Raw genomic sequence first — 22,800 nt, 5'->3', positions numbered from 1 at the left:
ACAGGATTTTATTACACTCTCAGACAGAAATATTTAGAAAGTTGTTAAGATAATGTATCATAACATCCTCTATATCTGTGACACAAAAGCCTGTCATTTTCTGCCCTGTATTTTATTAAAGGGAAAGTCATCTCATTGACCTCCCTATAACAACATAGTGGACACATGAGTGTTGATGACTTTCTGATGAGTTACACATCTGCACAGCTTTTTGGTTAACTTTAACATCACACGGAAACTCTACAGAGAAACTCTACCTGTTATTAGTGATGTGTTTTATGAGAATGTTCCTGGTGGTTTAATGATTCTGTACCTGTCCGTGCTGTTGATTTCGGTGGCAGTGCTGCTGCTAATCTCCTCATTCTCCATGTTGCGCAGTCTTTCTTGTCTGGCTCGTCTCCTTCTCTCTCTAGCAGCCTCTTCATCATCATCATCAAATGCTGAACAGCTCATCCTGGACAGAAAGTGAGGTAGATATGCTGAGTGATGCTTTTTTTCTGTGTATTAGCATAGTATATAGAGGAAGGTCTTTTAGATTGTATTAAAAGTTCCAGACAGTTCCTAGCATTAAGCACAAATAACACTACAAAGTATATTTAGCTTGTGCTACCTGCTATATTTAAGGCAGTGACTGGTTTGTTATTCATATATCACTGGTATTAGGTAAATGGGATGAGCTAAGGAAGAACTTGACTGGGTTTAAAGCATTGCCCTAAAAGGTTTTAACTGTTTAACAACTGTCCAATCATGAGTCTGAGGAGGAAAAACAAAACATAACAAACACACAAAACAGCACCCTTAGATAGGACTGTATGAGTATGTACAGGAAAGTCATAACTCATAACATGGAGGTAAAATGTAAACTGTGTGGATATAAAACAGCACATTACACAGACACACATACATGAGAACCTTGTGGGTTGTTTTATGTTTACATATCTGTGTATAGGGTGGCACGGTGGCGCAGCAGGTAGTGTTGCAGTCACACAGCTCCAGGGACCTGGAGGTTGAGGGTTTGATTCCCGCTCCGGGTGACTGTCTGTGAGGAGTTTGGTGTGTTCTCCCCGTGTCCGCGTGGTTTTCCTCCGGGTGCTCCGGTTTCCTCCCACAGTCCAAAAACACACATTGGTAGGTGGATTGGTGACTCAAAAGTGTCCGTAGGTGTGAGTGAATGTGTCTGTGTGTTTGTCTGTGTTGCCCTGTGAAGGACTGGCGCCCCCTCCAGGGTGTGTTTCCGCCTTGTGCCCAATGATTCCAGGTAGGCTCTGGACCCACCGTGACCCTGAACTGGATAAGCACTTACAGATAATGAATGAATGAATATCTGTGTATGATTAGCATGGAATTAATCCTAAGGCATTACCTATATCAGGCTGTAATTCTCATTAGTGAGTAAACCCCCATTAAAAAGATCGGGATCCATTTTTAGACGCAATCTCTGGGGGCAGGCAGAAACCATGGCCAAACAGGTGCCCCCTTTCCCCACAACATGTGTCTGGATCAACATTTGATTTTTCAAACTTCTCCTTACTGCTGAGACACTCTACTGTTTATACATTGAATATATTCATGAAACAGAAAGACAAATATATATTGATTAGCATTGTAATTAAATGGGCATTATGTGGTGATACAGATATGGGTTTGTGAATGATGTATTATTGCCATTCATATATAAAGTATAAATATAACATCAAACTTTTTGCCGAATTAAGTCAGCAATAAATCTGTGTTAAATGCCCCTCCAGTAAAAATTCAGTGTTTACCCTTAACATGCCCGCTAACATGGTGTTTTTGCTAGAAGAATTGTCATGAGCAACGTAAGCAGTCATTGTGACAGAGCATTTACACTTTGAATTTATAGTGTTCCAAAGACTTTATCAAATTTGAGTATTCAGACAGTCAGGGTTTCATATGTCATAAACCTATAGGGCAAGGTATGGAAACAATCCTATCAACTTGCGTTGAGTTAACAACGATGAAGGGAATAAGACATAGAGCAGTGCTTGAATAAAGATTTAGAGTTACATCTGAACACCTTTTTAAGGCATTAGGGGATTATGCCTGGATATAATTCCTAAATATGACCTTCTGATGAGCTTGATGAATTTTTAGGGGTTAAATTGATTACTTTTATGAAGGATGAGGTTGTGTTCCACTGTTAGTTTTAATTAAACTAATCTGCTATTATTTTAAAATGTATATATACTTGAATAATTTATTAAGTAAATATTTCATTAATATTATTTCATAACATTTATTAATTTATTTATTTATAATTCCTTTTTTTCTTTTTAAATAATTCCTGAATACAGCCTTTTCAAAAGAGACTGAATGCAGTTTCTGAATGCTTTTGGTACATCCAAACCCTGCAAGAAAATCTCAAATATGGAACCAGAAAGAAAGCCATTTGAAAAGTGAAATAATGGTGAATTTGCTTATTTTTAGCCAAGAACGAGGAGTCAATTTTTGCCTAAACCATAATTCTCGCAGCTGTTTCTCTTTCACTCAGACAAAATCAATAAGTGTAGTGGACAGGACCATTCATTTCCAGTTAAAGTTGGTGTGCTGGGTGGGTCTGGTCTGGCTTCAGTTTGCCATGGCATGCCAGTGTTTATCAGGCAAAGAAAAGTGCATTTGAAATGGCCCATTGATAGAGAACGGGTACGATCACCCCCTCCCTCCCTTCACTTCCCCTGCTGATTATTTACAGATGTTGCGGATGGTTGAAAGATTCAAAACAGGGACAACAAGTCCACTTTATCGTTCTGGTAAAGAAAAGAACGGAAATCCTACAGGATCCCATGCTTTCTGGGATTTTTAATACAGAGAGGTCATCGAAAGAGACAGTCACGCAATTTTCTAAGAGAGAAAATATGTGCAAAGTACTCATACTGTACATCCATGCACCGTGTCTGTCAAACACCCACAATAACACTGACCCAATGGGTGGGGAAAGGAAGCAATTTAGCGAAGGCCCTGATTCTCTTGTCAGAGTCTGAAACATGGCCGGGTCTCTAGCCCTGAAAGAAACAGAGCAGTCAAAACATTCCAGTGTCTGAGGAGTTTCCTTGACCTGCTGCTGTGGAGAGAAGCAGCTGTGTCTCAGGGAAGGCCAGACTAAGAGAACTGTGGGAAAAACACAGTACAGATCCTCTTCCCAGTCCTAAGGGAAAAGGGGTTGACCATGAGGAGGATAATGTCTTAGTTTCTAGGCATCTGCCAGGTGTGATGAATGTTGAGTTATTCCATTCCTACCGGAACAGTTCTCTTTATGATCTTGTGGTTCACACACAGTTGTTTGACCTGATTCCAAGGACACTGCCGACCAAAGGATGGACCACAAAGATGTATCATTTTTTTTGGTTACCACAGAATTCAAACTTAACACTGTTTTGATTACTGCCAGGATTTGGCAGTTTAAATTAAACTTCTTTTTACTGTAATTCCTTTATACTGATGTCGAGACTTTTGTACACTGTCAGAAAAACTGTAACTGTGGTGGTGACTTCAGTGGTACATATTAATACTTTTAATTAGGGACCTAGCTGTGCCATATTCTATTTGGAGAAGTTTTATACACCCAGTTTCATCTCCAGGACTCCAGGATGTTCTTTTATTTGACACAGTTCTATAATGAAAGACTACAAATAATCACTGCTCCTTCTGGAGAAGAGAATGTAATATACTTTTAAGGAACTTAAAACAACTGTTGTACCTTTAAAGGTACATTTACACTGTTTGTACCTTTAGTGACAATAATGTACCTTTACCGTACCTTTTATCTGAGAGTGTAGGAATTTGATTTCACTCTTTCTCAGAAGCAATAAACTCCAACTCATCCACACTGTATTGTATTGCAGTCCATCACTCCAGAGAACACTGTTTCACTGCTCCACAGCTTAATGCTGAGGAGGCTTAACACCTCTCAATCTGCAATTCAATCAATACCAGTCAATACAATTGGTACAAACAATTTGGTGCTAAACAACTGTTACAGCAAAGGGTGCATTTTAAATGAACATAATTCACTTATTAGGACAGCTGTCCATAAACATTTGCCCATATATGGCCCATTTTTTACATTACATTTACATTTACATTAATATATTTAGAGGTATGTAAATGTAAATATGTAAATGTAAAATATTGCTACAGAGTAGCATAAGTTTATGATTGCTATGAGATGACTTCAATTTCAGTGAAGTAATGTACTACAATAATCTAGTACACCTATTAGACAATAATCTGTTGGAATTTTATAGTATATTTTTCAGTGTAATCAGCAGTTTATTTCAACATTAGCTGGAAATAAACTGTATATAACTTACTGGAAATTCTATTTAGTCCTATGCGATGCCCTACTCAATAACACAAATGTGACCTTAAGTGATCCTGAGTTCAGATATGAGAGTGCTTGGGTACTTTGAGCTGGAAGGACATAAAAAAGGACTTTCATCGATAAATCCCCTCTGAATACTTCCTGTTTCCAATAAACTTTTGTAAAGCTTTTTCCTCACTATACAGACATTAATGTGGTGGAAATGCCTTGAGGTTTTGTTCTTGCATGAAGCCGAATGGTTAAGATTTGAGACCTATCCATCTCCATAAAGTTTCTCTCTTGAATGTCCAAACACATAACCACCCCACAATATCTCAAACCAGCTCCTAGTGCAGAATTACCGTGGGGTTGCATTGTGTATCAGAGAGTTTATTGTTTTCATCACAGATGAGCAACAAAGAAATGCTCCGTGACTCTGTGACCAATGTTCAAAAACCAAGAGAGTAATGAGAAATGTGTTTCTGTCCCCTGCCCTCTTCTCTCTGAAAGATTTTACAGGGAGGAAGTGCTTTAGTGTAGCAGACCAGGGTTCATTTTTTTGCCTGGGGAAAAACACCAGTAAGACAACACTACAGCTGCTCTGCTCTGCAACATGGTGAGCATTGTATGTTACTCTAGATATACATATAGACATAAGATAATGTCTTCAAAATGTTCTCAGTGTAAGTGCCCAGTCATTATGTCTGCATTGAAATATCTCCATGTGAGGTCCTGTTAGAGTGAGAGAGAGAGAGAAGTGTGGTGAAGTGACTTTGTAAATTCTCACATTGCTGAATGCAATCATATCCTCAAGGGAACCTCAATATGAGCCAATTTTACCCAAACATAGATTGGTGCAGTTCTAGCTTCTACAAACATACAGATTTGTTCATTTTGAACACAAAATGTATACATCATTTGCAAACTTTATAACATTCTGTGTTGCTAAGCCACAGCTGGGATAATGATTACACAGCTTCCTGCAGCCTGTCTCTAATAAAGGATTTTGCAATACTCTTCATGTTTTAACATCCACATGAATGATTTCAATGAGAAGACCTTCAGTCTCAGAGTATGTTGTAATGGATGTGTCAGTAAAATAAGATTGCAAGTGCCTTTAAATCTGGGTGTCATATAAAATCCTGCCGGATTCTGTAGCTGAGCACATTTTTAGTGAGCTGTTTTCTTTTAGTACTGTAGGTGCAGTGCTGTACTCTGGGCAGTGAGAGGGCTCGAGGGTGAAAGCCGGATGGTGTGTGTGTAGGAATGAGTGTTACTCGACAGCTACAGTGGAAAGGAGTAAGAGAGAAGGAGCATGGGCCTTATTAAAGCATCAGCACCTGAAATTCTGCCAAGGACAGAGAAGTGCGCGTTACCCACCCACATACTACATTTACAGTACTGTGCTAAATCAGAGTCCAACTTTCATTTATTTACCCTCTACTCAAACCAGCCATTAAGCACTTTTTCTTCTGGAGTTGTTACTGAGGAGTGTAGGCTGACAATAATCCACTTGCATGAAGAAAAAAATGTAAAATTTTAAAAAAGAGTTTCCAGAAGTGGATCATGAGAAGCAGAAAATGAAACCAGCTTCTTTCATTCAACCAATGAAATGAAAGCACATGTATTACCACTGTGTCGTACAAAAATCATAGTGTTGTTCTTACTTTAGAAATGTTTAAATATACTGCCTTATTTTGGTCAAATAATGGGCCCTCCTACATCTTCCACTCAGCTGCTATCAACTACTCAAACACCTACACATTCACAAGAACGGTTCTGTGTGGAATATGCTCCCTTGGGTAAATACAGCAGTGGCTGATACGTATCCCCACTTAGACATACACACACGAACACAGCACTGGTGTATCTGTCATCCTGAACTGTACACAACTGCCTGCCCGACCATATAAGGCCTGCTGGATTTTGGGATTTGTAGAAGGAAGGAGCAACCCCAGGCTGAGAGAGAGAGAGAGAGAGAGAGAGACACATCACGTTGTCGTTTACAAAGAGTGATTCATCTCCTGCTATAAACACTGTGCGTAATCCTAGCACAAGCAACAATCAAACACACTCCCAGTACCTTTTTAGATTTCAGGAAAAAGTCTTTGCATGTGCTCTAAATATATGGTGCTGTTCAATGTCTGTGACTTATTCGATTATGAAAAACATGTAAATATTGACAGCAGGAAAGCATTTCCACAAGCCTCCTGTGATAAATGGAGGTCTGACATGCCACATGACATGCAATTTTCACCAAAAAAAACAAATGAGCCTGGACGAGTCTGACTCTAATCTGAATTAAATAAGCTCAGAGTAAATACATAGCCACTGACTGACAGTGATACACAACAGTCCAGAAATGCTGGCCCTAGCCCTGATGCAGTTTTCCCATGTGATATTACATTATTCTGGACTACATTTCACAGATGAACATGTTTTAAATAATTATTAGATCTGACTTATATTTCAACCTGCTATCCAGTAATGTATCACCTGTACTTGGCATGAGCAGAGAGTTTATTTGATGCTGGGATGCTTAACAATGTCTGTATTTTATTAATTTTGCTGCATTTGAACATTACAAAAATAAGTGTCCCACTTCTCTAGTGCTAAAATTATTTAGTCTAAATATAACATATGTGTTTATGTACACACACACTGTAAAATATATTTTAACACAGTAGCAGTTTTTGCCTCTGGTTTAATACTGTAACACTCCTCTGTAGAAGCAGGGCTCTAGTAAAACTTGGAGGGCGAGATACATAGATGCAGCAACCTTTATAAGGAAGAGAAACAAGCAGAGAGACAGCTGTTTGGACACAACCACTATTGGCCTGTTCATATTGGCTTGAATGTCAGAGAGAGTGAGAGTGAGAGTGTGTGTGTGTGTGTGAGAGAGAGAGAGAGAGAGAGAGAGAGAGAGAGAGAGCTGTGCAATGAGCCATAATTTACTAAAGCATATGAAAGTCCTGAAATAAGTCATATTACATATTTAAAGTTGAAATTATTTTTTGATTAGTCTTAAAAATCAAGGTTATGATTAGTTAGGATTAGACCTCAAAAAAATATAATTAATAATATGCAGTCATAATTAGTCATAGCTTTCCTTTGCAGATATGCAAGCTTGTTAATACTTGTAATATTTGCTTAATATATTTGTTTATATTAACCATACATCTTGGAGTATATTTTCCTTTCTCTGGTGGAATGAACACTAAAGACGGCTTATAATAAAGAGGCAGGTAGAATGTTCATTCTCCAAGATCTTGCCACGGGTTTGATTTGTAATATTCCAATGTCATGTTGCATGGTTATATAATACATTAGGGGCAAGTATAGTGTGTGTGTGTGTGTGTGTGTGTGTGTGTGTGTGCGTGCACGTGTGCATATGTGGTTTACTTCTCTGCTTCTCTCTGCATCTCTTCTCGTTTCTGTCTGCGGAGTTCTCTGCGGCGCTCAAATTCATCATCCATGGCGTCTCACACACAACCTCTTCTAGTGTTCTCACTGAGATAAAATACAAATCAGTACATTTAGTATAGAACATTGTAGTACAGTACATTACAGTAAAAACACATTACACCATAGTATAGAACACTGGTATATTATAGTGTATTATAGTGGTATAGTATACCAGGACATGGCATTACACTACAATACAGTTCACAGCAGTACAGTACAACAGATTATAGCAAACTGCTGTACAGTACACTGCAGTGCATTACAGGACCATACACAGTTATGCACAGTACATACAATACAGTTTAGTCCAGTCTAATATAGTATAATCTATATACTATAATATATTACACCCTAAAGCCTCGTAAAATGCAATAATGTGCAGTACACTAAATTACAGTACATAACACTACACTATTGTACAGTACAGTATAATACAGCACCCTTCCCTACAATAAAATACAGTACAGGCAATGTGAGTTGTGATCCAGCACTAAACTCTCTCATTGTCTGGTCTATTCAGAACTCCCTACACGTCAATTTGCCTTTAACCACTACCAGAAAAGGCAAACTCTACACACTCCCACAGCTTCTCTCATCATCTCTCACTCCCTTCATCAATCTCTCTTTATTTCTTGTGCTGTTCAGTTCGTTTAAGCTTATGTGGACATAGCTGTCATCATCATTACCATTATCATCATGATCACCTCCCTCTTTCTTACTGTCTGTTGTAAACAACACCCCCCCCCCCCCAAAAAAAAATAAATAAATAAATATAAAATTCACATGTACAAATGCACATTATTTTCTCTTTATGCTAAAAGCAGCCAAGTGCATGAGCCAAAGTCAACATGCTTCAGTGTCGAATGTCTACTGTAGGTATTTAAATACCCCAGTCACTTTGCAAAGTGGAAAGAGCTGTGTCCAGTGTCTCTAAGCTGCGAGTGGCATATATGATCCCTAATTATAAATCCAACAAAGGCTTATGTAGGTGTCATGAAACCTTATAAACAAAGACAGAAAAGTGTTTCCAAACTTAAGTTGCTGTAATGTATTATTCAGTGACTTTTATAATGCTAACGTATTATAGAACCAGTGAACTAGATTTTAACTGGAATTTACATTGTCCCCCATGCATCACACCTGAAGTCATTAGTTAAATATTGAGCCATGTATAATCTGAAATTAGTTGAGGTAGAGAAACCAGTGCAGTGAAGTTAGTTCCCCCACACTGAGGTCAGCAATGTGTTTAAGGTTTCTGTGAGGATACTGAAGGCCATGGGGACAGCGCAGTTGAACACATACGGCCGCAGAGGGACAACACAAAGCATATGTTCTGCTTGGTCTGCAAATGCAATATCTGACGTGTCCAGGTCAGTGGAGAAAGGGAAAAGAGATCCCAACAAAAACACTCCACTTCCAGACGTTCTGGCTTAGAAAACCCAATAAAAATAAATCACCAGTGCGTGTGTGCATTGGTGTTTACAGCCTGAGTTTCCTGTGCATTTCTGAATGTTGCAGAATGTATTTTCTCAGCTCCAGAGCTTAGGGAAGTGTACATTTTAACTGCAGGGATCCATTGGCTAAACAATAAGATAATTTGCTTTCCTTCCCTTACAAATAAATGAGTGTTGATGCATCCAAAGTGAGACAAAATCAACAATGATTGTTTTTTAATGGGGGGAGCATTTTGCTCATTGCCCTCTACACGCTATCAGCCTATTCATCTAAAAAAGGCCTTGCTTTGGCCTGAGCTTTCACAGCCACTGTCACACCGTCTCACCATATAGAGTAAAGAACACATAACTAATAATTATGTCAGGCAAACAGTAAAAGTGTATACATGTCCAAACTTGTTCTGTTAAGCATCATGCTTAAATTCAATGGGAAAACGGGTTCATACTCACTGAAGATAATCCAGCAATCAGGCTGGAATATCATTCTAGTAAAGATGCAGAAATACTAAAGAAAACAATAAGATTTATGATCAAATTAGCCAGCTCTATTTTCATCACTGTCCCAGTAGTGGAAAAGCAGGAGGATTAGCGTCTCTGTTTTTAAGAGACTCCCAGCAGTTTATTGTGCAGGTAATTCCTAAACCATGTTATTCACAGCTACAGACGATTTTAGCCTGCTGTTATTATGATAGACTCATTTCATTAGTGAACCTGATTTTAAGTGACTTACACGTTCCTTTGAAAAATAGCTCACGCCCCCCTTCTTATTTTTGTTGCCCTCCTCACTTGCTTTTGACACCCACGATGCACCTGAGTCTTGCACAGTAATACTCGCTTATGACTGTAAAGTTTTCCTTACAGTTTTGGTGCTGCTCACAACCAGACTACAGAGACTCATGTGATATTGAATATTGGTGGGGACACAGCACTTCTGTCCAGGCTAATTCTACGCCCTTGGAAGGAGACATATCAGCAATACGTCACAACATAGAAAAGTTGATTAATATTTCAAAAACTCCCCATTCAATGAAAAAGCCAGTCAGTAACTCACAAGGTTATTCCACCCGTTTTCTCAGATTCCATGGAGAATCTACTGGCTCTAATTCTGTTTATGGCATCCATTGTGACGCTCTGTCACATCAGGCAAGAGTATATGATTGAGGAACTCAGTCCTGCCTTAACGACTCACAGACCTCCATCCTACATCAGCATACAGCTGCATCTACAAGGGAACAATTAAGCTCAGTGTGACACAATGCCTGGTCTGTGCTCTAGTGTCTGCTCCACATGTATAGATTTCTGGAGCTTGGAGTGGAGCAGGCAGCTGCCTGGTGAGTGGACGCCACAGAACTCTGGGCCTGTTTGCCTTGGCCACTGTCCAGCCGCAGGACTATGGGCTCAAGTCTGTGGCTGTGCTCCAGAGAGCCTCCGCATGTGCAGGATTTGGGCTGTTTGTGCCTCAGTGACCCGGAGAGCGGGCCAGAGCAGTGTTTAGGTGACATATAGCCCACTCCCAAAAATGTCACTTCTGTCAGCAGAGAGCTGATCTGTTTTGGCAGGGAGGGTGTGAGGGTTTTTTTATTGACACATAACACTTAACTCGAACCAGGTTAAAAGTTATTAAAAAGCATTGAACTAAGGAAAGCGCTAAGAGTTGTGCCAAGAGGCTCGTTGGTGTTGCTTGGGGTGGCTGCTTAGGCAGGGATTCAAAGCCCAATCTACCATGCTGAGGGCAGCTAAGGGCACCCTTACATTAGCTAAATGATACATTAAGTATAACAGAACAAAACAAATCAGCCATAGCATTATGACTAACTCTGTTTTTCTGCAAATACGTGGTCCATTCTCTGTGCATTCTCTCAGCTCCACTGATCATACAGGATCACTTTGTAGTTCTACAGTTATAGACTGTATATTTCACCTGTTGCTCCGCATACTTGGATTGCCCTGCTCTTCAAAGGTCAGGATCCCCACAGGACCATCACAGAGCAGGTATGATTTGGTTGGTGGATCGTTCTCAGCACTGCAATGACTCTGTGTGTGGTGTGTTAGTGTGTGTTGTGTTGGTACAACTGGATCAGACACAGCAATGCTGCTGGAACTTTTAACACTGTGTCCACTCACTGTTCACTTTTTTAGACACACATACATTGATGTTCGACCTTGTAGATGTAAAGTCAGAGACAGTAGCTCATCTGGTGCAGCGCAGTTCCTGTTGGCCATTCCTCTAGTCCTTCTTCAGTGGACACAGGAAGCTGTTGGCTGAATATTTATGGCTGATGGAACAACTCAGTCCAGCGGTGACACTAAGTGCTTTAAAAACTCCAGTAGCTCTGCTGTGTCTGATCCACTCATATCAGCACAACACGCATTGGTGTCAGTGTCACTATAGCGCTGATAATAATGATCCACCACCCAAATCATACCTGATCTGTTGTGGTCCTGTGGGAGTCCTGACCTTTAAAGAACAGGTGAAAGAGGGCAAAAAAAATATGCAGAGCAACATATAGTATAAAGTCCATAATTGTAGACTATAACTATAAAGTGCTCTTGTATGGTCAACGGAGTTGAAAAAAATGGACAGTGAGTGTAGAAACAAGGAAGTGATCATAATGTTTTGGCTGATCTGTGTTGATTTAACAGAAAAGGACGCTGAGCTGTTATGAAGCCGTTTCTTCCCTGCTGCAGATCACAAACTGGGTGATTGAGATGTGCAAAGAGGCTTTATGAACTGATGAGAAAATTCAACCCCCACAAATCTGTAGGTCCTACAGCAATGTTTCCTAGAATCATACAAACCAAACCAAGAATCATTTAGGAATCAGTATTCTTAAAAGGCTGGGTGTTTAAGCAGTAGCAGTAGGTTTTTAGAACACACTGATAGTTATCAAGTTAAAAGAAATCTCACAGAGTAAGATCTGTATCTCTTTAATGGGTTAATGGGTTAAGCTTTTGAAAAGTGAAGAAGGATATAAGAGAAGAATAAATTCCTTCATTACAGCAAGTGTGTGTTACTGTGTTACTGTGATGAAGGAATGTGTTCCTCCCTAGTCTTGTATCCTTCTTCACTTTTCAAAAGCTTGAAGGGAAAAAAGTGAGCGCTGACTCTGTAGTGCCGGGCACGTTATAGATTTCCCAGGCTCTCTGCCTCTGTGTCCAGATCTTTTACCACAAGGTAGGATCAAGACCACAAATCATTTCCACATGACACAGGCTGAGGACACATTCTAATTTACACATCTGCGATTGATTGCAGTTCCTGGGCATGTTGCCTTTGCCATAGTTCTCCCTCTTGTGGTCTTGAATTCCAAAAATGCCAGAGTGAGAATTCCACTCCTTCAGTGACCTACTCCCAATTAAATGAAACTTCTAGTTGATGAACAAAGGACTGAGAAAGGGAGATTCTTTGGCAGAAATAATAGATAATTATTGGGGAAAGGGACAAATTTGCAGACATCCGTGGCCTCAGATTGTCCTCAAATTGCAAGAGCCAAAAATGTCCGTCTAGCGCAGCATCAAGGGGGGTTTGCTTTGCAGTCTTCTTATACAGAAACAGACAAGTAATGTAAGTGAAAATATTCCACGCACTGTAAAAAACCACTCGGAGTATTTGACTGTAGAGCTTCATCATGGGAAGACAAGGCCAGCACAGAGGGCCAGAATATGCCGACATTGCTTAGGTTTGACATTTTTGGCTCTGGCAACAGCTTGAGGCCATGGACGTCACACTACAGCAGCATCAGTGCTGATATACAGACACAGACAGGTGAGGTAAGGTGAGGTAAGGGGAAGAAATTCCAGGGACTGAAAGGAATCAGCTTGTGGTTTGAAGGTATAGCTTCATCTTGTGACAAGACAAGCGCTCAGGGCCAGAATACACTGGATGGTGGGACAGGGGCCCACACTAAAGCCTACATAAGCTTCTCTGAGATGCAGAAACCATCTGCCGCAAGTCAGTCTGCTGACAGACTACCTGCTCCTCATTTGATTTATACACTGACAGACCTGTAGTTACCTTAGATGAGAGAGGATCCATCATATTAACAACACATTATTCACTTAGTTCAAGCCCCTGACTGGAGCCGTGAAAGGGAAATGGAGGGAAACATGAGACTGCACCCTGGTTTCTAAGACTCTGGGCTGTTCCCAGGACACTGAGCAGGTTTTGGTGTAAATGGTTCTCATCAATTCTCTCAAACGTGCCCCATTCATTGTGGTGGATCCACAAACACCACATTAAGGTGAAACTGCAAAAAACGACATTCCCAGACGATGGTGCATATGTCAACCAGCGGGTCCATACAGAGCTGATTCATCATTCATGAGTATCCTTTTCAATCCTGAATATGTGCTGCTGAAGTTATGGGCGGGCCACAGTTTGACACTTCTTTATATATTCTCCAGATGAATGCTCTCCTGGATGAGTGGGTCTCATACAGTAGAACTAAAGTAAAAGGTGTCATGAGATCGGTCATATAGTCAACATAGAGCTGAATATTCATTCATTCCTTTTCTGCAATTGCCTTATTCTGTTCAGGGTCATGGTAGGTCCTTGGCCAGGGTGCCAATCCATCACCGAGCACATGTTTTGGCTCACTGTATAGACTGTAAACAATATGAATTAAGTGAGAAGGGGTGTTATACTGGACTTGCAACTCTATATCGCATTGAGTATGGTGTGGTTCGGCTCAGGCGAAGATGCTACAGAACATCTCTGTTGGTCAGTGCCAAACTATAGAAATTATATAATCTGTTTTGGCAAATGTTCACATGCGTCAGCAACAGGTCATATTCATTTAGCTAAACTCACATATTAAAAGAATTTCACCTTAAGATTTTAGACATATGTATGTCTTAGAAGCATAACATTATCAGACTATTTAAATTTTCATGAAAATTGCATTATTAATGTTTTCAGTAGATATACCACACAGTCTTCAGGAAATAAAACAGATGCAATGAAGGATATATGCCCTTTAAATGAATAATTAAAGATCCACTCATCTGCATGTGCTAGTAGATTTTAGAATTAAGTGCCAACACATGATATCTTCCATACATTCACATGCATACATCCAGCCTCTATGTCTCTGTTTAGATAACAACCAGATTTCTGGTGGCAAGATGAAAGAATTAATTTTTTATGGCTTTTTCGGAAGTTTATTCATCAGTGCCACCAAAGCCAAGCAGAGTGAGATGTAATGTTCTTTTAAAACCCCCACTCTTTTAATCTGTAATTAGAATTAGTTCAATTACAGCCCACGCCACAAATCATAAGGGGCAGCTGTAAGAAGCTGGAGCAGCTGGAAGCAGGTTGTTTTTTAACTGTCCCACTTCTCTGAAAAAAATATGCTCAAATTTTTTTTTTAAGTCAGAGCTAAAATAGAAGAAGGAGCCATACACCCATCCATATCCATGATTGATGACAACATTGAGTGGCATGTAAACTGAGCACAAACAGATGTATTTGGACAACTGCAAAAAAGCGTGAGTCAAAAATGATGCAAAACCTCTGCTGGCCAGAGTTTCCATATGAGGCGCTGTCCTCCCAGTCACTGCTGTGCAGGTTTGAGCATATTACATCAGTGTTTTTGTGACTGCAGTGCAAGAAACTATGGGTGCCCCACTTATAAATATATATTTTTACATTATTTTTTACTTTTTGTGTCTGGTGCCAATATTCATTGAAAAATACAAAGAAGTGTTCATGAATAGATAGAGAAGTTCAAGGTCAAATTAGTGTCAGCCATGAAGAAGGAGCCATGAAGGATACCCATCAATATCCACGACTGATGACAACATTGAGCAGCACATGAACTGAGAATTTGGACAACTGCAAACAAATTTGTACTGAAAATAAATCAATGTTACCTACCTATGGGGCAGTCATGAGCAATATCCTCATTTCAGTTTATGCTTTTCAACTTTTGGAGTACTCTCTGCTGTCAAAAAAATACTCCAGATCCAGAGAGAGAGAGAGAGAGAAAGAGAGAGAGAGAGAGAGAGAGAGAGAGAGAGAGAGAGAGCCTGGCATACCAGACTGAGCCAGTTTGTTTTTTCACTCATTTAAAGACACTGGGGTTTTGTAAACACATCAGAATAGTTCCAAGCACGCAAACAGACTGGAGAGCTAGCAAAAATTCTAAATTTTATAAAAAGTGCCCCACCCAGTTTTTGCTGAACACACTTAAAGCACAGAGAGGTCACCAATACTGGGTGCCGACATTTTTAATACCACTGTCCCTGTACACAATCCAATAATATAAACTAAATCACCATATGTACCCTCTACACAACAGCACAACTATTAAACAATTAGTCTTGCCCCAGGACTTTATGGGGCATATGTTGGGAGTCATTTTGCATAGCTCCACCCCCTTACCATCCTAAGCTGAGTGGGGAACTGTGTAATACTCCATAATACCATTCAGGGATATGAATGCGGCGTCCGTCTACAGATGCTTACAGTCATGGGAATCCCGCTGGAATCAATGGCTACAGGCATAAAGATCACAAAGAGTCCTGTCTTCCATAACACGCGGTAAAGAGGTATGGGTTGGGGTTAGGGGGGCTGGGGGGCTGGCGTGGCCCTGCGTAACCAAACATGGTAAAAGGCACAGATGTGGCCACAGACATTACAGCACATCTTCATTCTTTATAAGTACAGTATTCTTCAGCTAACACTATGCAATCACTGGTATTTATAACTTTTGAGATATGACAGACAACTATAAACTCCCTTAAAAAGAGATCTCAACATATATCTCTAGTTTCTCCTAGACAACAGCAAGTGAGATCACATGGAAATATATAAGAGACATCCACTGCTTTGTTATTTCTCCTTAGAAAAAAAAACCTGGAAATCTCGTGGGTCTCCTCTTGAGTTGTAATAGAGATCTCAGTAAAGTCATGCATTCCTCTAAGATTCATTATCTTAGACTGGACTGGAGCTTTGAAACCCAGTTTAACTTGAACCCCTTCTGATCCAAGACTATGTTTTGGTGCTGTGAGTAACTATGTCAGCTCTCTGACATCTTGTTTTTGTCTAATGCATTTTCTCAAAAGGAATTTCAAAAGAATCAGAGATCTCCTGAGGCATCGACAAGCTACTATATCACATTAAGGTCTTATGATAAAATAGATTTCGGGATAAATAAAGGACTGTGGGATATAATCAAGAAACATCACAGGCTCAGTCTGGTGGGCTGCCTCCATCAGACCTTTATTAAAGTGCTGAATGCTTTAGATACATTTAGACAATGCAACTGTACTACATCCTTTGAAATAGTGACTTCCTCCTCTACCTTATAAGGCCACGGCAAATGGAAGTTGCAATGGTTTGTGTTGCAAAGAGTTTGCCGCAGAGTTTGGTTTACACTAGCTGGTATTTTTAGTATCCAGTAGGTGATACAGACACAACCAGATTCCATTCACTGTGTTACACACAGAGTTAATTTTCCATTAGTCTTTTAAAATGTCACTCTAAATACACTAATAATACTTGTTGCTAGCGTCGAATCAGATGATATGGGAAATATCTGCTTATAATGAGGAACCTGATCCAGTCCTAAAATCTGACCGTTTGTTTTAAGCTGTTGTAAAACAATCCTTACACACACATATATGATTAAACATAAAATGAATTATTAATGTGCTGGGTTATTTAAACAATTGTGATCCTCATGGAATGATTCTAACTGTTATGTTGCTTAGAAACATTAGCCTACAGAGTCACATAGCTTTGTGGAAAATTGTCTCCATGGAATATTAGAAGACTATTTTTCCTGAGCTAACATGCTAACATTTGAAAACATATTATTGACAGCATACTCCATATACATGATGAATGGAAATTAAGCTACAAAGTGGAGTATCCATAATTTTTTGATATGTCAGAACCAAAAAATGGCTCATATCTGAGATGAAAAGATTAGATTTGTGTGACCACCCAGCTGTGAAAACATCAGATCCCTGTTGAAAAAATATCACATTTATGCCAGCCTAGGAATGTGAGCCAAGCCAAGAAAAATGGGAGACATATTTCTTAAATAATCAATTATACAAGACCCTTTAACTGTAGTAAAATCACTATAAGACATGACCTTGGGTTGCTTTAATTCATCATGCTCAGCTTGGAAATTAATATATACGGTAGGCAGCTGGAGAGCATTATACACAGTGGACTGCGGCTGAATATTTTTAAGGTCAGGCACAAATAGTTTGCAGAGCAGGTCTATCCCTGATAAACTTTACATGCCTCAGTAAGAACTTCTCCTGTTCTGTACAGAAGCTTCACTGGGAATAGGATTAGGCCTATTTAAAGTGCCCTTAGGGCTAATGACGAACCTGGACCTTGTACTAAATTACTGAGTCCATAATGGCTGCGCGCAAACACTGCCCCATGTAGACTTGGGGAAAACCCATTTCCTCTAACATCAGGACAGCTGCACCTGTGTCACTGAGGAACAGAAATCCAACTGTTCACTAAGAAGCCAACATCCATCTGCGCTCAGGCCTATGGCACCGAACACTGAACAGAGTCCAAACACTGGATAGAAATAGCATGACACAGTTCATCTGAAAAGGCATGTGCTGAAGTAATAGGATAAAGAATTTCAAGGCCTGCCTTGATTTATAAGCCACTTTTCAGTTACTTTCACAGTTTTGTTGAAAGGCTGTAATGAAAAATTATGTACAATCACTGTACAGTTCTTGAAAGTTATGTTTCTGACAACGGTAAAGGTACATTATGCACTTACATAAAGTTTATACAGTTTAAAATCTGCACTCTGCTTTATTCTCAAGATTAATTGCTTATATATTTAAGATACAAATATCATTAAAAAGCAATTTCCCTGGTTTTATTAATTAAAGTTATCAAGCTTATCACACACAATGCTCATTTCCATATATATATATGTTTTAAGGCCCAATCTGTTGAATTAAAATGAAAAAACTCGCATAAATAATGAGAATATCTGCCCTTTCAGAACAAATAACATTCTGCGATTTACTTTACTGCTAAACTTTCAAAGCTAAGACAAGCTAAAGGACAACATGTTGCCTGACGTGCGAACATCAGCCTTCAACATGTTCTGCATACGTCCAGTAGATAGATCTATCGAGCCAGCATCTGTTCTTCATAACAACTAATTTGTGTCCTCTCGATGGGCTCTGTAAAAGCCAGGATGCCAGTGTGGGTATGTTTGAGTTATTACACAGCCGTTCGCTCCTTCGAAATATTCCAGGCTTTGATCTGTGGAGCTCATACGCTCTCCCTCAATCATCCAAGAGCATGCAAAATAACGAGAACTTTGGCGGGGGTATACCTACATCTCCATCAGTGCATTCCTCAAGACCCCCTGAGTCATACGGTTATGCTTTTGATTATGATCAAGTCTCCGCTGTCTAATATGACCATAAAATATTTTCTTCTGCTGTGCCATGGCTAGGAACAAGCTCTTGGCAAGTTGCCTCCTCCACAGATCAAGGCTGTTCAGTATGGCAGCTCATCAAGTGGTTGGTATTTCCACATTTTTTCCATTAGAGCAAGTCTTGCGAACATAATTTCAGCTTCACTGCGCATTTCTCTCATTTCCAAAGGAAATAGTGTTCCTGTAATTAGAAACACCCAAGAAGGTCATGAAGAAGCCGGCACTGTCGGCCACTCATCACCAATTTTGGATCATTTCACTCAGAGAGTTTATAGGTTTCTCACAAATGCATTAAATTCAGGGATGCTGAGATGCTCTTGCTAGAAGAAGCCTTAATTACAGCAAAACACATTCCCAGTCTCCCAGGAGACAACACATCCATCACAGCCAGACACAAGCTCATGGACTCCGCTGTAGAAGGTCCTCAGCCTTGTGGCCAATACCATCTAAGGAAAGGGAACCTGACTTGGCATGACCATGCTCCAGCTCCCAAGCCTTTTCACTGAGAGAAGCCTGGTTAATGTATGATAAACAGTATGCTAGAATGGAACACATTCAGTCACCAAACCTCAGAGAGGAATTTGGAATTTTTCTCTATTTTTCTTATTTATTTCATTAATTTTCTTTTATTACTTGGCAAACATCTGTAGATGTCTCAGCACACACTCCATGGACGAACCCATAGAAATGCTGGTTTCGGCTTTCTCTGACCTCATGATTGAGGAATGCTGAATGTGCCAGTTCTTTATCATCTCTGGTTAGAGTCTGCTGTGTAGGACTCTTATACTATTCCAAGCTTCACCAAAGCAGCTCTGGAACATCACTCACTGGATTGCTCTGTATGTGAGCCTCAAATAGCAGCAAGCACACTTTTGGCTTAGATATGCTGTAGGTCTATCTAAGCACAAGCTTAGTATCCAACATTTTCTCAGGTACACCCCATAATTTACTCAGGTGTATCAAAAACAGAAATGTACACATTTCAGGGATTAGATTAGTTTCATTTCCAGTTTTTTTAAAAGGGAGAAGGTATTAATTCTATGGCAAGTTAGATAATGTACAATCTACTTTCATTAAGAATTGAAAATACACAATGTACTAAAATCTATTCAAGACCAGGTAGACCACCAAGTGTCTTCATCAGGTAAACAGTATGGAACGATTTCATCTTTGACAGATTCTGATTCCAACTCTTACATCAGAAATGTTCTTCTGTTCATCCTTCAACTGAGAGAAGACAACTCAACACTATGGGTCTGAAAGGACGTGGATCAATAAAGAGGCTATTACTAAGAAAAGGAATAAATTACTTGTATTTACTGGACACTCTAGTGGAAAAATGGTCCCTGATTTTGCACAGTACCTTAATGATCTGTTCAAAGCATGTAGTGAACTGCTCACATAATTCAACCTCAAAGTGTCCTGCCCTTGACAAGCTTAAACCAGAATCATTTCCAAAATATAAGGCAATTTTTGCACTTATCCCAGACAACAAGAACATTATCATCCACTCTTTCAGTAAAATTTAGTGCCTTTATTCTTTCACCGTGGGTCAATTTTCTAGGCATGTATTAATATTATTTTTATACTATATTGTTTTGCTAGTGCAGACCAACCACTGAAATTCCATTTCAGTTTGTATTATAGTTTAATTTAGGTTTCAGTTTTATAAGAAGCAGAAGAAGTAAAGCTCAAGCTACTGCTGACTGCGGCAGTGTTTGGAGGCTGGAATAATCACTGCTGTGCCTCTCACACCTGGACCCTCTCATTTCAGAAAAACAGGGCAGTGCCTCCATCCTGCGTCCAGCAACAGCTAGAACTCACTGTGCATAATCCCCTCCAGATTCTCCCTTATTTAAACTGACCATCTCCCATTAAACAGTCCACTGCTGTACTGCTGCTACTCTACAGTCCTCACACCACTGCACTGACTTGTCTCCAGACTACTTCAGTTTATCACTTTCTAATCACTACTGTCATTCTGCAGTGAATATAAAGTACTGTACAAAAGCATAAGCAACTGAACAAATTATGATTAAAAGCTGTTTAGTTAGGCTGTGTTTATTTGTTCAGAAAATCTTTAATGGTAAAGTAAATACAAATAAATAAGGATTTTTAGATATTCTTCATCACTGTCCAAATAATCTTTGTATTTTTCTACATGATTTGAACACAGGAGACATCCTCCATTTTGTGTAAACCTTTTATGAAGAAAATACCAACAGAAACGCATCATCTTACATTAACTTTTTTGCACTGACTTACATGAGAAGTAAAAGGTTTTTGTCCTCTCCTGTAAAGTTGTAGTCTTCAAGACGCTTGCGTTTTATTGATGTAGTTAATGTAGTCATTTATCCATTTCTAGACCACTCTTCATCTGGAGACAGAGACTGCCATCCCAATATTGTGGATATTGTCCGCCACCTAGTTATGCCAATAAATATCCCATTCTGTTAAACTGTAATCTATGTGATGGATGTGGACATGGAACCACACTCTACACTGTGTCATATATTCACAAGACCTATATCATCCCTGAGCAAATAAATAAATAAAAAAGTACATAGTCATCATTTGTTGTATTAGCTCAGGCCCCGCTGTAAAGTAAAGTAAACAGATATAGCCTGGCCAAGATAGGGATGCACCTGCAAATTTTCAGCCACACTTTTACAGACACTTATGCAAGCAGACTGCAAAAATGACTTTATATACAAGGGTAGCTTTGTTGTTTACATGTTCGATGAACTGAGTCTTCTGATTAGCAACAAGTGGTTGTTCTAGGTATTACACAACAGACATCTTTGTACACATGCTGCCAACTGTAGAGAACAGAACACATGAAGTAGTAATTTACATGTGGCTGATTAGAAAGAATAGCTGAGGGTCAGAGGTCATGCTGCTGAAATGTAGAGGGATGTCAAGGAGGGTCGCTTTTCTGGATATGGAGTAAACTAGTGTACTGCCAATGTTCTATACTGTGCCTGACCACAGCTTTTCAATGTTAGACCTAGACTTTAAGAGTAGCAACAAGTAAAACTGAAGTTCTTGCACATTACCCTCCACTAGTGTACATTTACTTTCTGCAGAGAGTTCATCTTAGACATCTTGGTAATCATGCATTATATACTGCAGTTGAGGACAATGGCATTAATAAGCCTAATAGAAAGAGCAGACAAATGTAGAAATAAACAGTTATTTCAAAAGATGCAGTTGAGAGCTTTGAGAGAGATGTGAAAGCTCTTACCTGAGAAACAGGTGGCCTTGGTGCCACTGTGGACTGGAAAGAGAAAGTTTGGTGCTGCTTTGTGATTTCTCACTAAATAAATCCTGCGGACTAGGACCCGCCCCTCATGCATAATGCAGCTTTTTCAGACAGTCTCCCCCCCAGGCGTTGTTTTCCACTTCCCAACTACGCCTACTTTTTCTTGTAGTTCATACTCTAGCTAATCCTGCGCGGAAGGCGGGGCTTGTCAGAAAACGGGTAGTAAAAAAAATGAACTCATCTCTGTGTCGCCCAGCAACAGGAGACGCCAGGAAATTAGCAGCGGGAAGATAGTTGGGATGTCAGAAAACGGGTGGAGATAAAAAATAACGGTCACTATAAAAAATAAATAAAGTCCAAACACATGGGACTGTGACAAACGGAGCTCTGCTGGTAACATCCCTTCATACAATTAAGATGGGGAAACGACTTAAAAGTGTATGGGAACGAGAAATTTAAGGTGTGGAATGACATATTCATTCTTGGTAATAATTTAATAAGGAATAAATATATTGTTTCCATAAAGATGCTCCCACACATTAAATTTACTACAGTTTCATTCTGATGTTCATATTTCTCATTTTTATAGAATTTCTGTGGGTTTATAATAATTCAGGAGACATCTAAAATGCTTGTGCTTATTTATTATAGTGATCAGCCATAACATTAGCCTCCTTGTCGAATCCTAGCCATGTAGGTGCAATTTGTAGTTCTACAATTACACTCTGCAGTGCAGCTGTTTCTCTGCATACCTTGTTAGTCCCTTTTCATTTTGTTTTTCAATGATCAGAAACACCATAGGGCAGGTATTATTTGGCAGTGCAGTGAAACTGACCTAGAGGTGGCATGGTAGTGTGTGTTGAG

General features: G+C 39.5%; 1 protein-coding gene across 8 annotated transcripts in view; it reads right to left on the bottom strand.

Annotated features, from left to right (window-relative positions):
- Positions 1–22,800, bottom strand: part of cald1b (caldesmon 1b) — a 36,857-nt gene extending 14,057 nt beyond the window's left edge. For 7 of the 8 annotated variants that reach the window (XR_010795960.1, XM_066649480.1, XM_066649482.1 and 4 more), the window contains exons 1-3: positions 22,772–22,800; positions 7,724–7,831; positions 314–454 (exon numbers count right to left, since the gene is read on the bottom strand). Coding sequence is in view for 7 of the 8 variants with exons in the window: in XM_066649480.1 (XP_066505577.1) it covers positions 314–454; positions 7,724–7,797 (215 nt within the window). In the remaining variant the exon portion in view is untranslated. Of the gene's footprint in view, positions 1–313; positions 455–7,723; positions 7,832–21,918; positions 22,020–22,771 lie in introns of those variants that run through there. The other variant, XM_066649481.1, reaches the window with a different exon arrangement.

The sequence above is a fragment of the Hoplias malabaricus genome, chromosome 17, assembly GCF_029633855.1.
Source record: "Hoplias malabaricus isolate fHopMal1 chromosome 17, fHopMal1.hap1, whole genome shotgun sequence".
In the NCBI taxonomy this organism is placed as follows: domain Eukaryota; kingdom Metazoa; phylum Chordata; class Actinopteri; order Characiformes; family Erythrinidae; genus Hoplias; species Hoplias malabaricus.
The sequence above is the reverse complement of the archived record's forward strand: the minus strand, read 5'-3'. Positions and strand labels throughout refer to the sequence as shown.